Source organism: Melopsittacus undulatus, chromosome 7 (genome assembly GCF_012275295.1).
Source record: "Melopsittacus undulatus isolate bMelUnd1 chromosome 7, bMelUnd1.mat.Z, whole genome shotgun sequence".
NCBI classification, from domain to species: domain Eukaryota; kingdom Metazoa; phylum Chordata; class Aves; order Psittaciformes; family Psittaculidae; genus Melopsittacus; species Melopsittacus undulatus.
The window spans coordinates 55,834,989-55,847,473 of NC_047533.1; the positions used below are offsets into that span (position 1 = coordinate 55,834,989).

General features: G+C 52.0%; 1 protein-coding gene across 4 annotated transcripts; it reads left to right on the forward strand.

Annotated features, from left to right (window-relative positions):
• The first annotated feature begins 2,476 nt into the window (after positions 1–2,476).
• Positions 2,477–5,287, forward strand: LOC101870101 (sulfotransferase family cytosolic 1B member 1). 4 transcript variants are annotated; one of them, XM_031048523.2, is made up of 9 exons: positions 2,477–2,500; positions 2,870–2,990; positions 3,560–3,711; positions 3,882–4,010; positions 4,121–4,218; positions 4,323–4,449; positions 4,536–4,630; positions 4,706–4,886; positions 4,960–5,287. In XM_031048523.2, exons 3-9 carry the CDS (start codon positions 3,564–3,566, stop codon positions 5,070–5,072), a joined length of 891 nt encoding a protein of 296 aa, XP_030904383.2. In that variant the 5' UTR covers positions 2,477–2,500; positions 2,870–2,990; positions 3,560–3,563; the 3' UTR covers positions 5,073–5,287. The 4 variants fall into 4 exon arrangements, with proteins under 4 accessions (XP_030904383.2, XP_030904382.2, XP_030904384.2 ...); XM_031048522.2 differs by lacking the exon at positions 2,477–2,500 and adding an exon at positions 2,547–2,606; XM_031048524.2 differs by lacking the exon at positions 2,477–2,500 and adding an exon at positions 2,547–2,606 and having other exon boundaries at positions 3,563–3,711.
• Positions 5,288–12,485: the final 7,198 nt, after the last annotated feature.

The window sequence follows — 12,485 nt, forward strand, 5'->3', positions numbered from 1 at the left end:
CAGATGTCCAAGATATTCCTGAGCATGGCACACTGGGAGAGATCCTGGAGATCTTTACGGATGGCAGAGGTGGAGGCTGAACTTCTTGACCACTTCCCACAGTAGCCTATGGGTCCTGGTATAAGCATGTGTGGGGATGGTGGGAGAGGAAGCAGAAAAAGCAGCTCCTCTCCCTCTTCTGTGACAACATGAAGAAGATGAGGGTGAGATGGAGAGGAAGGCACCCTGATTGCCGCCGCACCTCCAGCCTTTTTTGGCTGCCTTCCCATATCAGCTGCCTGACAGGACCCACGATGAGAGGTGCAGGAGATCCTGTGGTTCCTGGGCAAGGAAGTGGTGCAGGGGATGGTGGTGAGGATCCTCCACCACAGGTCCTTTGGGCATATGAGGAAGAACCCTGCTGCCAACTATGAGGCCATGTGCACTGCCCTTATGGACCACAGCCTCTCACCCTTCCTCTGGAAAGGTGGGTTTTAACCAGTGGTGGAGGGCTTGAGAGGGGTGTCCCTGAGCTGCATTGCAGCCCTCATCCACAGCTATGCATATTTCAGGGGTGTCAGGATTTGCCACACTCACTTTCTTGCCCACAGGGATCTCCAGGAACTGGAAGAATCACTTCACTGTGGCCCAGCATTACTGGGAGCAACAGTAGGCTCCGATGTCCTCTTCCAGATGGAGGCATGGGGAGCTCATCACGTTTCCTGGTGGGGCTGCTCTTCATCCACCACCACCAACAACAACCCCCGCCCCCCCCCCCCCCCCGGGTGGGCAGGTCCAGATGGAGCCTCCTTGCACCAATTCTTTTTTCCCGTGGCAGTAAATTGAAGTAAGTGGTGGGTGAGACATTGTCAGCAGGGAAACGTGGTGGGGCTGAGTGCCCTGAATCCCTGGATTCAATCCAGCAGCTGGGATTGAATCCCAGCAGCAGCTCTCCCCGATTAGGTGGGCACATGCGGTGGATTTTAGCCTGCAGTGGCTCTCGGGTGCTCAGGAGCTTTCGTGCTGTGAGAGTTCTCTTGACAGAGCAGGCAGTGATGGGGCTCACTGGCGTTCCCTGTGGTTTGCAGAGCAAAGGCGAAGGGAAACTCCTCCCTGCTGCACATCGTGCGCTCAGCAGGATCGCTGCCCTTGCCAGCTGGGGAACCCAGCCTCCAGCACGGCTGCACCGAGCCCTTGCTCGGGGGTGGCTGGAGAAACACAGTCCCATCCCACTGGGAACACGGCTTTGTTTTGGAGCCTCGAATTCCCTAGTTATGCCCCATTTCCAGCCTCAGTTTCCAAGATTGTAGTTTTTTGGCAAGGCAGTCTCATGGGGTTGTTTTCATTGCCAAAGAGATACAATCTGGATCTGACACCTAAACAGCAGCAGAGCTATGAAGGGTGCTCTCCCATAGGAATAAACCCTCTCCATGTATTTACTTCAATGCCGACAGAGATCTCTGTGCTTCCCCAGCTCCCAACTTTGCTGTGAGGTTGCCACATGCAGCCGGTTTGTGATGGGCAGGGAGGGCACATCCTGGCATGTCCTGGCTGTGCCAGCGTGCTCCGCTCAACCTGCTCTAGTGATAACCACCAGCGGAGATCGTCATGGATGTGTCTGGTCATGAGGGCTGCATCTGACTCAAAGTGGATTCAAGGGAGACAGGTAACACAATAGCCAAGGGTTAATCTGAACAATGCACCCACCTATCTGTAGTGCTGGTCAAGGTCTGACTCCAGCTAAGTCTGGAGGAAACTAACTTCTGCAGTCAATACACAAATATGGCTATACATCGGTTACCTGACTCCATAACTAGTGGACAGCCCAGGGCCTGTTGAGCTCCCCTGCATGGCAGTAGGCTGTGCACTAGGATCTCCCCTCGAGCAGGGACTTCTCAAGTCTACTCCTCAAGGAAGAGTCCCTTCCTGCAGCAGGTTCTTGTTGTGATTAATAGGATGCTAAAATTGAAATCATACCCAAGTGACAAACAGGATAGATTGTGCTTATAGAATCCTTCAGACATAAATGACCAAGTCTGGGACTAGGAGTGGATCCATCTGCAGCCCAGACTCCCCTCTGAGTTGTTCAGAAAGTGAGGGGGTCTTTTCTGAACCTCATGACTCTGCAGGAGGGTCTCCCTGACAGTTTTGCCTGACCCTGTCCTCTGCACAGTAAACACTCAGGTGTTCCTTGCCACCAAACCTTGTTAAACCGCAGTCACATTTACTACCAAGCTTTGTTAAATCTCTGGTTTATATCAATAACCAGATTGCTGCTTCTCTCTTCAGAGTGAAATCCATCACTCACCTGTGACACTGCCTCACCGGGAGCTTGGCCCTGGGAACAAATCAGGGACCTCTTCCTCGAGGTTGCCACCAGGCGAGCCGCTCCCCTGCCCTGCTGCCACCTCTCCTCCCTTACCCACTCCCTCCCGGCTCACCACGGGGACCTTTAAAACGCGTTGTCGGTAGCAGGGTATCAGCGGCACCAGCTCTCTGCAACTCCGCAAACTTTGGACCTGTGAGTACCTTGAAGGCGCGGTGTGTGACCAGAGCCTAACCCTGCTCAAGAGCCGGGCCCCAGTGCGAGGAGCTGGACACGTCCACGGGCTGATCACGGGAACAGGGTGATGTTTAACCCCCCGGGACCTGGGTTGGGGTTTGCCTCTGCAGGTGGGGGAAGCTGTGGGTTCCCCAGCCGCCATCCGTGTGTTCAGCCGGGGGAGGAGGGGGAGCTGAGCCCGGCGCCGCTCATCGCAGGCTGCTGGCACCGTCCCCAGCGGGGCTGCGTCCCCATCCCTGCTCTCTGATGGCTGCGCTCCCCGATCCGCAGCGCCGGGACCGGCTCTCTCCGCGTCCCTTCCTTAACAATGGCCCCCGCCTCCCGCAGCCCCAGGCGCCTCCCCGCGCCTCCATCTTCCACGAGGGGAAGGGAGGATAACAAACCCGGCCCCGCCAGCCTGCGAGCCAAGCTTCGCCTCCCCCCCGCCAGAGCGCCCGGACAAGAGGAGGTAACGGGGACACCCTGGCCGCGGTCACCGCTTTGGGGTGCCCCAGCCTGGCCTGCGCGGGGAGCGGGATAAGGGGCTCGTATGGGCTCGGTGTCCCCTTGGAGGCCAGCCACAGAGCTGCCCTGCAGGGACCACAGAGTGGGGACAGCCGGCGATGGGAAGGATTCCCTGCGAGACGCCTGTCAGCCCTGCTCCCCGTTCCCAACTCCTTCAAATCCCCACGGAGCCCCCAGGCGCGGCTTTCCCCCTGCTGCTGTGTAATAGGGAGCTGGGGAAAGAAAGCTGCGGGGAGGGAGCAGAAAGCAGCGTGGAACTGCGGCCAGCAAAGCCCCTGCCAGCTTCTCCATCCCGGTCCGGGCACCTTCCCCGTGCCTGTGCTGACCTGAGCCCCCGGGGTTGGCCGTGCCCCTCCATGCTCTCTGCACTGTCCCCTGCCCCTCAGACCTCTGCGGGAGGCAGGTGCCACCTCCAGGGATGTTTCCCTTCCCATGGCTGGGATGGCGGGGCTCAGTAGGGACTGTGGGGGTTGTCCCTGCCCGTGATGCCCTCTGCTGCATCCCTGTCCCCAACAGGATGGCTGACCCAGACACCTACATTCGGCAGCCGTGGGGCATGGTGCATGGCATCCCCGTGGTCAGAGCCTTCACCTACAACTGGGACAAGGTTGACATCTTCCAGAGCCACCCCAAGGACATCGTGGTGGCCAGCTTCCCCAAATCCGGTGAGCATCCCTGCACACTGGAGAGGAGCTGGGCTGGGAGAGGAGACACCGGCATGCAGCCACCTGAGCTGGAATGCGGGGGGATGCTAGTGAGATGGGTCCCCTCTGGTACTCAAGATGGGGCTCCAGTGGGAATGGTGCCATCCACATGCCTGACCTTTCCTCACCAGGCACCACCTGGGTCAGTGAGATTGTGGACATGATCCTGAAAGGCAGTGACCCTGAAAAGTGCAAGCAGGATATCATCAGCAACCGGGTGCCCATGCTGGAGTTCGCCGCCCCTGGGAAGATGGTGTCAGGTAGAGGGGTGGCAATGGGTGGCAGGGGATGCTGGATGTGGGCCAGGCTTGGTTGAAGGGGGGGGACCCCACTGGTGGTGGGAGTGCTCCTGGGGAAACCTCCTTTGCAGGCACGGAGCAGCTGGAGGCCATGGCACCCCCTCGCATCATCAAGACCCACATCCCAGCTCATATCTTGCCCAAATCCTTCTGGGAAAACCAGTGCAAGGTAACAGTCTGGAGGGGACACACCTACAGGGACAAGCAGAGATAAGGGGGGATCTGCCCTGCCAGGAGCTTGCAAGTCCCCACGTGTCACCAAGCTCTCTGCAGGTGATCTACGTGGCACGCAATGCCAAGGACGTGGCCGTCTCCTTCTACCACTTTGACCTGATGAACAAATTACACCCACACCCTGGGACATGGGCCCAGTACCTGGAGGAGTTCATGGCCGGCAGAGGTGGGACAAGGCACCCACGGGTGCATGTGGGGACCCCGCAGAGCAGTGTCACCCACTGACACCCCCTGCCTGCTCTCTCCACGCAGTGGCATATGGCTCCTGGCACAACCACGTCAGGGGCTACTGGGAGCGGAGGAAGGATCACCCCATCCTCTACCTCTTCTACGAGGACTTGAAGGAGGTGAGGGGCTGTGGTTGATGGTGTGAGGAGTCTGGGGGGTGGCAGGAGGGATGAGCACTGACCTGTTTCCCACAGGATCTCCGCCGGGAGGTTGCCAAAGTGGCGCAGTTCCTGGGGCAGGATCTGCCAGAGGCATCCCTGGACACCATCACCCGACACACCTCCTTCGAGACCATGCGGGACAACCCCACCACCAACTACAGCATGGTGCCCTCCCAGGTCATGGACCACAGCGCCTCCCCCTTCATGCGCAAAGGTGAGTGGCTGGGGGGGCTCCCAGCACGTTGTTCCCCATGGACTCCACTGAGCCCCATCTCGCCTGCCCCCAGGCATCACTGGAGACTGGAAGAACCACTTCACCGTGGCCCAGAACGAGCGCTTCGACCAGGACTACGCACAGAAGATGTCGGACACTGACCTGCGCTTCCGCACCCAGATCTGAGATGCCCTGGTTTATACCCTCCCACTCCAACCCGACATTCCCAGTCCCAGCACTGCCCATGGACCTCCAGCCTCTTTGTGCCACAGGGAATTTTGCAGAAATAAAGTTTTATCTCTGCATCTTCCTCCCAGATTTGCACCCAGGTGAGAGCTGCTGTGTTGCTGCAGAGCACTCTGGAGCCTCATCCCACCTTGCATCATCACCTCAGCCCCATGTGGCCAGGCCAGGACATGCTTAGGATAAGCCTGTGTGGCTCTTGAGGAATAAAAAGCCAGTATGTGCTACGGAGCTGTTCCCAGCACACAGTGAATGGAAGGTGTTAGCAGCCCCCACATGAGCATCTCCCCTACGGCCAGGTCCCACACAGGGTCCTGCACCCACCACCTCCTACCTCAGATTCTCCTGCTGCTGTCACTCTGTGGGGGGTGACACAAGAGGGCACAGTGATGGCCGTGCCCCCAACTCACTGCAGGGCCCATGTGGAAGAAATGAGGTGAGTGGGAGGGGGACAAAACCAGCCCCAGGGTGGCTGGGAGATGGGCACAGCCTGGGGAGCTGGCACCAAGGAGCCACTTGTGTGCTGTTCTGCTCCCAGGGACCTGGAAGCTGGTACCCTCCTTTGAGTTATTTATATGCATCAATGAGATCCACTCTCAGTCTTCTGCTTAGGCTAAACAGGCCCAGCTCCTGCAGTCTCTCGTCAGAAGAGAGATGATGACCAGAACCATGGCCAGAAGAACCACAGCTAAGGGGCACACTGCAGCACTGCAGGACATGATGGACCAAGGGGGCTGGAACAGCACTGCTAAAAGCTGGTGCTTTAAAATAGCTGGTTTTATGGTGCAGTCATTTAAGAAAAGGTTGTTGGGTCCCAGTTCCTCAGATGCTGTCCCCTCCTGCCCATGCTCATCCTCTGTTTGGTACATGTACAAGACAAACTTGCCTGCAAAGCAGAGGAAATACTCATTGCTCATAGGCACGGAGCATCTCTGAGGATGTGATTTCTGTCTCAGGAGTGGGTGAAATAGGCCAAGAGGTTAAAAAATTATGATTGGGAAGCTGGGCGGGCAGGCAAGGTGAGAGGGATGCAATCCAGTGCTGGAGCAGGGGCTGTCAGACGTGAAACAGCTCCACTGTATTCCAGGGAGGAGACTGACCATCAGGTGAGACCTGCCTGGGAATACAGGCAGCAGAACTCAGTAAAATAGCATCATTCAGCAAAATCCTTGAAGTCTGGCCATCAGGTACCATAAACCCCCAAAAGTGGGGGGTGAAGGGTGTTGCAGCAGAGGCAGTTGTGTAGAGAAAACAGAGAAGATACAAGACTGTGATTATGCCTTGAAAGAGATGTTACATTAAGTCATCCTAAAATGCAACAAGTGCAAGTGGTTTCTGTTTCTCTCTCAGATGCTGGGAGCTTCTCTGTGTTGTAGGATGTGGTTTGTGCATCACTTGCTTGCAGTGGTTTGTTATAGAACAGTGCAGCAGGCTCTGAACCCTCCCACCTTGCAGCCCAAGTACAAACAAACCCGAACCAGAGATGCCAGTAGGGGAGTGGGCAAAAGTAACTGAGGTAACTACGAACAGAAGCAGCGATACCTGCACTGGGGAACAGTGGCTTCAGCCACTTCTGTCATACAGAAGAGACACCATGCAGGAAAGCAGCTCCTGAGCCTGTGTCTGGTCACTGTAGTTTTATCCTCTATAAATATGCCTTTGAAGCCCTGACTCTTGTGACATCCAGCACATCCCATTCCATGCTGTACCTCCCCTAGGGATTTGCTTTTCCTTCCCAGCTTGTTTTATAGTGGGAGGGTTTTTTCTGAGGCCCCTTACTTCATGCCCTGAGATACTCATCCATATTGATCTACTCCATCCTTTGGGACTCCATAGCCGTTCCTTATAATGCAGCCCCCAGGCTGTGTATTTTTAGGCTGGAGGCATCTTAGTCTATTCAGGCACCAGTTTCCTCTGCTGGTTTATCCCTTAGCCTCTCGACATTGTGACATCTTGCCACAGGAATTTCCTTTCATTCTTACTCCTGCTGTTGTGACTGCACCACCAGGGTGTGTTTTGGCCCTGCTGCTCTTCAAAGTCACTGTCAGGAACTTGTTCCTTTCTAATTTGTTTCAGGCATGTTCTTCGTCCCCAGATCTCTCACGCATCTGTTTGTTGATGCTTGGATATCCAGCCAGGCCTTCCAGTTGCCCCTGCTTTGCTCTTGGATGTTTCCATCTGTGTGGAAACACACAGATTTGGGTTTTGTTTCCCCAAAGTTTCTCTTGTCTGTAGATGACTCTAATGACACATCTTTCTTCCTCACAGTTGAATGTATAAGGGCATCAAACATGCTTCAGGAGGTGCTTTCATTCACTGCTCTCCATGAGAAGCAGGGGGTTTTGTATCTGTATCTTTTGTCCCTGGGCTCAAAGTGCAATCCTGACTGCTCTCCCTGCTGTAGATAGGGTGCTTGTGAGAACTGAATAATTGCAACACAACCAGGTAGGGGAAGCTAAAATGATGTGCCCCACAAGTTTTGTGAGGACCTAAACTGCTAAGACCCCAGGGAAGAGCCAAGTATTTGGTCGTGAGGCCAGAGGAGGGGTAGCGGAAGTAATTTTGCCATGTGGCACACCAGGGAATGTGTAATTCCACACAAGCTCCTTCTTAAGCACCCCTGTACAAACAGGACTTTGAATCCCTTGATATGAAGGCAGTGCAAGTTGCCAGTCTCAAGGTATACATGCAGTGGGTGAAAGCCGTGGTGAGGATGGAGGAGCCTTCCTCCTCATGGCCATGCACAGATGTGAGGGAGTGGAGCCATGCACCACAGAAGGGGTTTTCTGCTGGCTTAGAGGCAGGAATGTGGGGTCCTTGATGCTCACAGTAAGAGTGGTCAAGGGTGCTCCCACATTGCATGTGGAGGTCCAGACATCCGAGCTGATGACATCCGAATCAGGATGTTTCTGTCTCACTCCTCCAGCCTTTAAACACCTCAGGCAAAGGACATGGCAGCCCCCACTGAAATCCCACCTGTGCTCCTGGTGCAAGCAGAGGAGGAAACACAAACCTACCCCAGTGAAACACCCAGGGATGAAGTGGAACCCCTCAAGTTGTGAGGTGAAGCCCATGTCCAAACCTCCAGACCTGGTTTCCTGGGAGCAGACAGATGTGCAGAACCACTCCTCCACACTCCAATCAGCAGCAGATGAGGAGCTCCCTTCTGCCTCCCACACTGTGCCGGATGGATCAGCTCCAAACATGCAATGTCAGAGGAAAAACAGTGTCCCCTGCAACACTGCAACAGCAATGAAGAGAGTTCATGAAACCCTAAACTGAATCACTAAACCCAAATGAAGTGTGATAAAGCTAGCATGAGGTATTCCTGTCCTACAGCTGTGAGGTAGCGACAGAAAGATCCCATTTAGCTGAGAATCATGGTTATGGTAAGGCTATTTCAGCTCACTGACTTCTGCTGGAGTTTGCTTTTACCCCTGGCATCACGTGGCAGTAAACCTTTTACTGAGCACTTGTACATGTGCCTCTGCAGAATTGCTCAATCCACTCACTCCTGTCTGTAGCCAGGGGTGAGCCGACCTTGATATTTACCCTATCCAGCCTCACCTCTGGTCCTCCCCACACAAATCCCCCCAAAATATAGTCAAAACTTTGAAGTCTGCTTTGTTGCTATAAGTAAAAAGAAAACCACTGAGTAATATGGTGCTTCTCAGGGCAAAAGCTTCCCTTTTCCACCCTGGCACTGAGTTTTTGACGTGCTGGCTGGCATCAAGGTTTTCTAGACATAAAGGTGCCCTGCACACCATAACAGTGAAGAGACCCATATGTGGAAAACACTGGTCTGTATTGTCTAACTTTTGCATAACTCACCTTCACCTCAAAAAATACCTTTTGTTATTTAACAAGGCTGGAGGTTGCATCAATGCCTGCAGTACTTCTGCTTCGTAATGCTAGATGTGTGAAATACAGACACCTAACACCATCTACTTTCTTCAGCCCCAGTCTTCTCTCATTTGCTGCTGGATTTTGTCCTTTAATCCTTGCACAATGCTTACCTTCTCTGCATTAAGAGTAATCTGAGAAGTAATCTTCAAAAGGTGGACATGGGAACAAGACAAATTTAACAGTTTGATTATGAGGCCAGAGGAGGGACTGCACCTCATAATAGTTCTCATTTGCTAAGGAGGAATTAGTTATTGAGGGGTTAGAAATGAAACCCAGGCTCCTGTTTGTCCCAGCCCACATGAATGTGACCTTTCAACAGCTGCCGGAAAAGCTTTAAGTTTTTATAGCACTTTCCCAAATAAGCTAAATTAGCCTGAAAAAGTAGGTATTATCCTGAATACAGAGATCTATGGAGAGATCATACTGAAACTCCTGGCTGGAAGGCCAAACATGCTGGCATCACTGCCCTAAATTCTGAGGGCTTAGAAGAAGTCAGGTTGAATATTATGGAAAATACTCAAACCCCATGGTGAACACAATGGAAGTGAACAAAATGCAATGGAAGTGCATTTTAGATTTCTCTATTTCCAAGTCATGAAAAACTTGGATCTCCAGAACCGAGGGCCACGCACCCAGCACAGGCAGCACACCACCTCTAGAAAAGCTCTACGAACAAACCACAAGATTTTCTCTTTGTTCCTGTGCACAGTTTATAAACAAATCCATCACTTATTATTATTATTATTATTATTATTATTATTATTATTATTATTATTATTATTATTATTATTTTCCAGCTGGGTCCCTAAAGGGAGAGGAAAGTCTTTCCAGCAGTCACACACCGTATTTCTGAGCTACAGGATGCAAAGTCCTGAGGGTCTGGCTCTGCCATAGCATAATAATATATATAGCATATAATATAGCATAATATAATACAGCCCATCACAAGGAAGACCAACTCAGATGTTAAATTACTGGAGCATAGCAAAGCAATAACTAATGCCAGAATACATGCCTTGTTGTGATCACCCCATATTGTATTACTTCCTCCTTTTTGAAAAGATGGTAACTTATTTAAGCTCCTTCTGCTTCATACTCAACCTTGCCAGAGCAGCCCAGGCACAGAGCGGGTGAGCAGCAAGGCACAGACACAAACCACTGTATGCAAATTGCACCCTTGCAACTCAAAGCTTACATACCTGGAAAGACTCCACTAGGTAAAAGCTTTTGCTGCATAGCATTCATTCCCCAAATTATGTTGGATCGAGTGCATCATTCTATGCATGGGTTTTGATTGTCATTTTGGCTCCTGGCGGTTCAGAGCTCCTCCCAGGACATAGTGCCTTACATTCAAGCACTGACTTTCCAAGTGAGAGACACCCCAAAATATGTGGATTTTGCTCCGAGAAGCACCTTTAGGGGCTAGGAGGGCCTCAGACCCATGTTTAGACACCTGAACTGAGCCCACAACTTGACCAGATTGGTAGTGATGTGCCTCAGACAGTAGCAATGAGCTCCCTGCATTGAGTTCTCTGAGAGTGGTTGGAAACCATCTGTCACAAATCAGAACAAACCACATGTTACTGTTGGCATTATCATCACCCAAGCGAAGGATCTGCTGCCTTCTATCAGCAAGGAAAACATCAGCACTTCTAACATCTCACCCTAAAAAAGGATGCCACTTCCAAGCCAGCCCTTTACATATATCCTGTGGCCCCTCCTGCCTTGACCTGCCTCTGACATTGCTGGTTCATGGATGTGTAATGCAAGTGATTTGTTTGAGGGCTGGCACACAGAGGTCTGGCTCATCTTGCCCTGTAAAGATGCTCCAACTTGAATTAATGTTGAAGCCCAGAGATGCAGCAGTTTTCTGTAGAGGTTGGGGCATGACTGCCAGGAAGTATCATTATTTACCAGCAAGGACATGGCTGTAGAAGGGTTGAGGAGGTTTAAGGATGCCTATGATATAATTTGCCCATCACAGGTGTCCCTCCACCTTGTGCTGGCCAGGGCTGTTGCCCCAGGTCTAGCAGCATCTTCAAGCAAGCACTCTTTCTGGAAAGAAAGGTAGAGAAAGACTGGAAACTCAGAATGAGAAAAATGTATCTTTAAGTACAGATAGTCTTAAGTGATAGAAACATCACAGGATACAGATACCAGGGCTGTTGCAATTGAAAATAAGCATTTTAAAATCAGACATGATGTCCTGAGTTCAGCAGCAGCAGTCATTTTTTTCCTTCTTAGTAGCTGGTGCAGTGCTGTGGGTTTGATTTTTGACCAGGGAACAGTGCTGATAACACCAATGTTTTTAGTTGCTGCTCAGGAACGTTTACTCTGACCAAGGACTTTGTGAGTCTCATGCTCTGCCAGGGAGGAAGGGAAGCTCAGGATGTAGAACTGGGGGTAGTTACCTGGATGGGCTAGATCACTGCTCTAGTCGGGCTGGGTATCGGTCAGCAGGTGGTGAGCGGTTGTGTTCTCTTCCCTTGTTGTTTCCCTTATCATTATTATTGTTGGTGGTAGCAGCAGTGGTTTGTGTTATACCTTAGTTACTGGGCTGCCCTTATCTCAACCCATGGGAGCTACATTCTTTCAATTCTTCTTCCCATCCCTCTGGGAATGGGGGAAGGAAAGGGGGGAGTCGGGGGGGGGGGGGGGGGGGGAGGAGTGAGAGAGCAACTGTGTGATTCACAGCTGAGCTTAAACCACAACAGTTCTTTTTGGCGCCCAACTTTGGGCATGAAGGGTTGAGATAACGACAGATCTGACCAGTGTGTGTCTAATTGTATTTGTGATAAGCAGTTATTGTTTTGGATTAATAGTTGCTTGTCACAATGCTGATTTATTGGCTCTCAAAGTTGTTGCTCTTGATCTCAGTTTCAGGATGTCGTACCTTACTTACAGCCAGTATTTGCTGTGTTAGTGTTTATTGGCTGTTTTATCCATGACCATGCTTTCTGATCTCGAAAGTTAAGCAGAGTCAGGTTTGGGTCTTGTCTAGGGTTAGACAATGATACAGAAGGACCACCAAGAGATTTTTCCCCAAGGCTGGACAGCCATGAGTGGCAGGGTGTGTGGGACAGTATGGACAAGCATCTAGTCCACTGCACCCTTCCGGTGCTTTGGAAGCATCGGAGATGGAAGGCAGCTGTATGGAGTCCCCAACAACAAGTTGCAGAAACTGCTGAAGGGGAGGGTGAATTATTTTTGGCCCAGTGGGCCCATGACACTTCAGGCCATCAGGGCGGAGATGCAACATACAGATGGGCTCATGATTGAGGGGTGGACTTAACAATGGACACTATTGCCCATGTTATTCATGAGTGTGAGACGTGCTGCAATTAAGCAAGCTAAACGGTTAAAGCCTCTTTGGTATGGAGGACGATGACTGAAGTACAAACATGGGGAGGCCTGGCATATTGACTATATCACACTCCCACCAACCTGCCA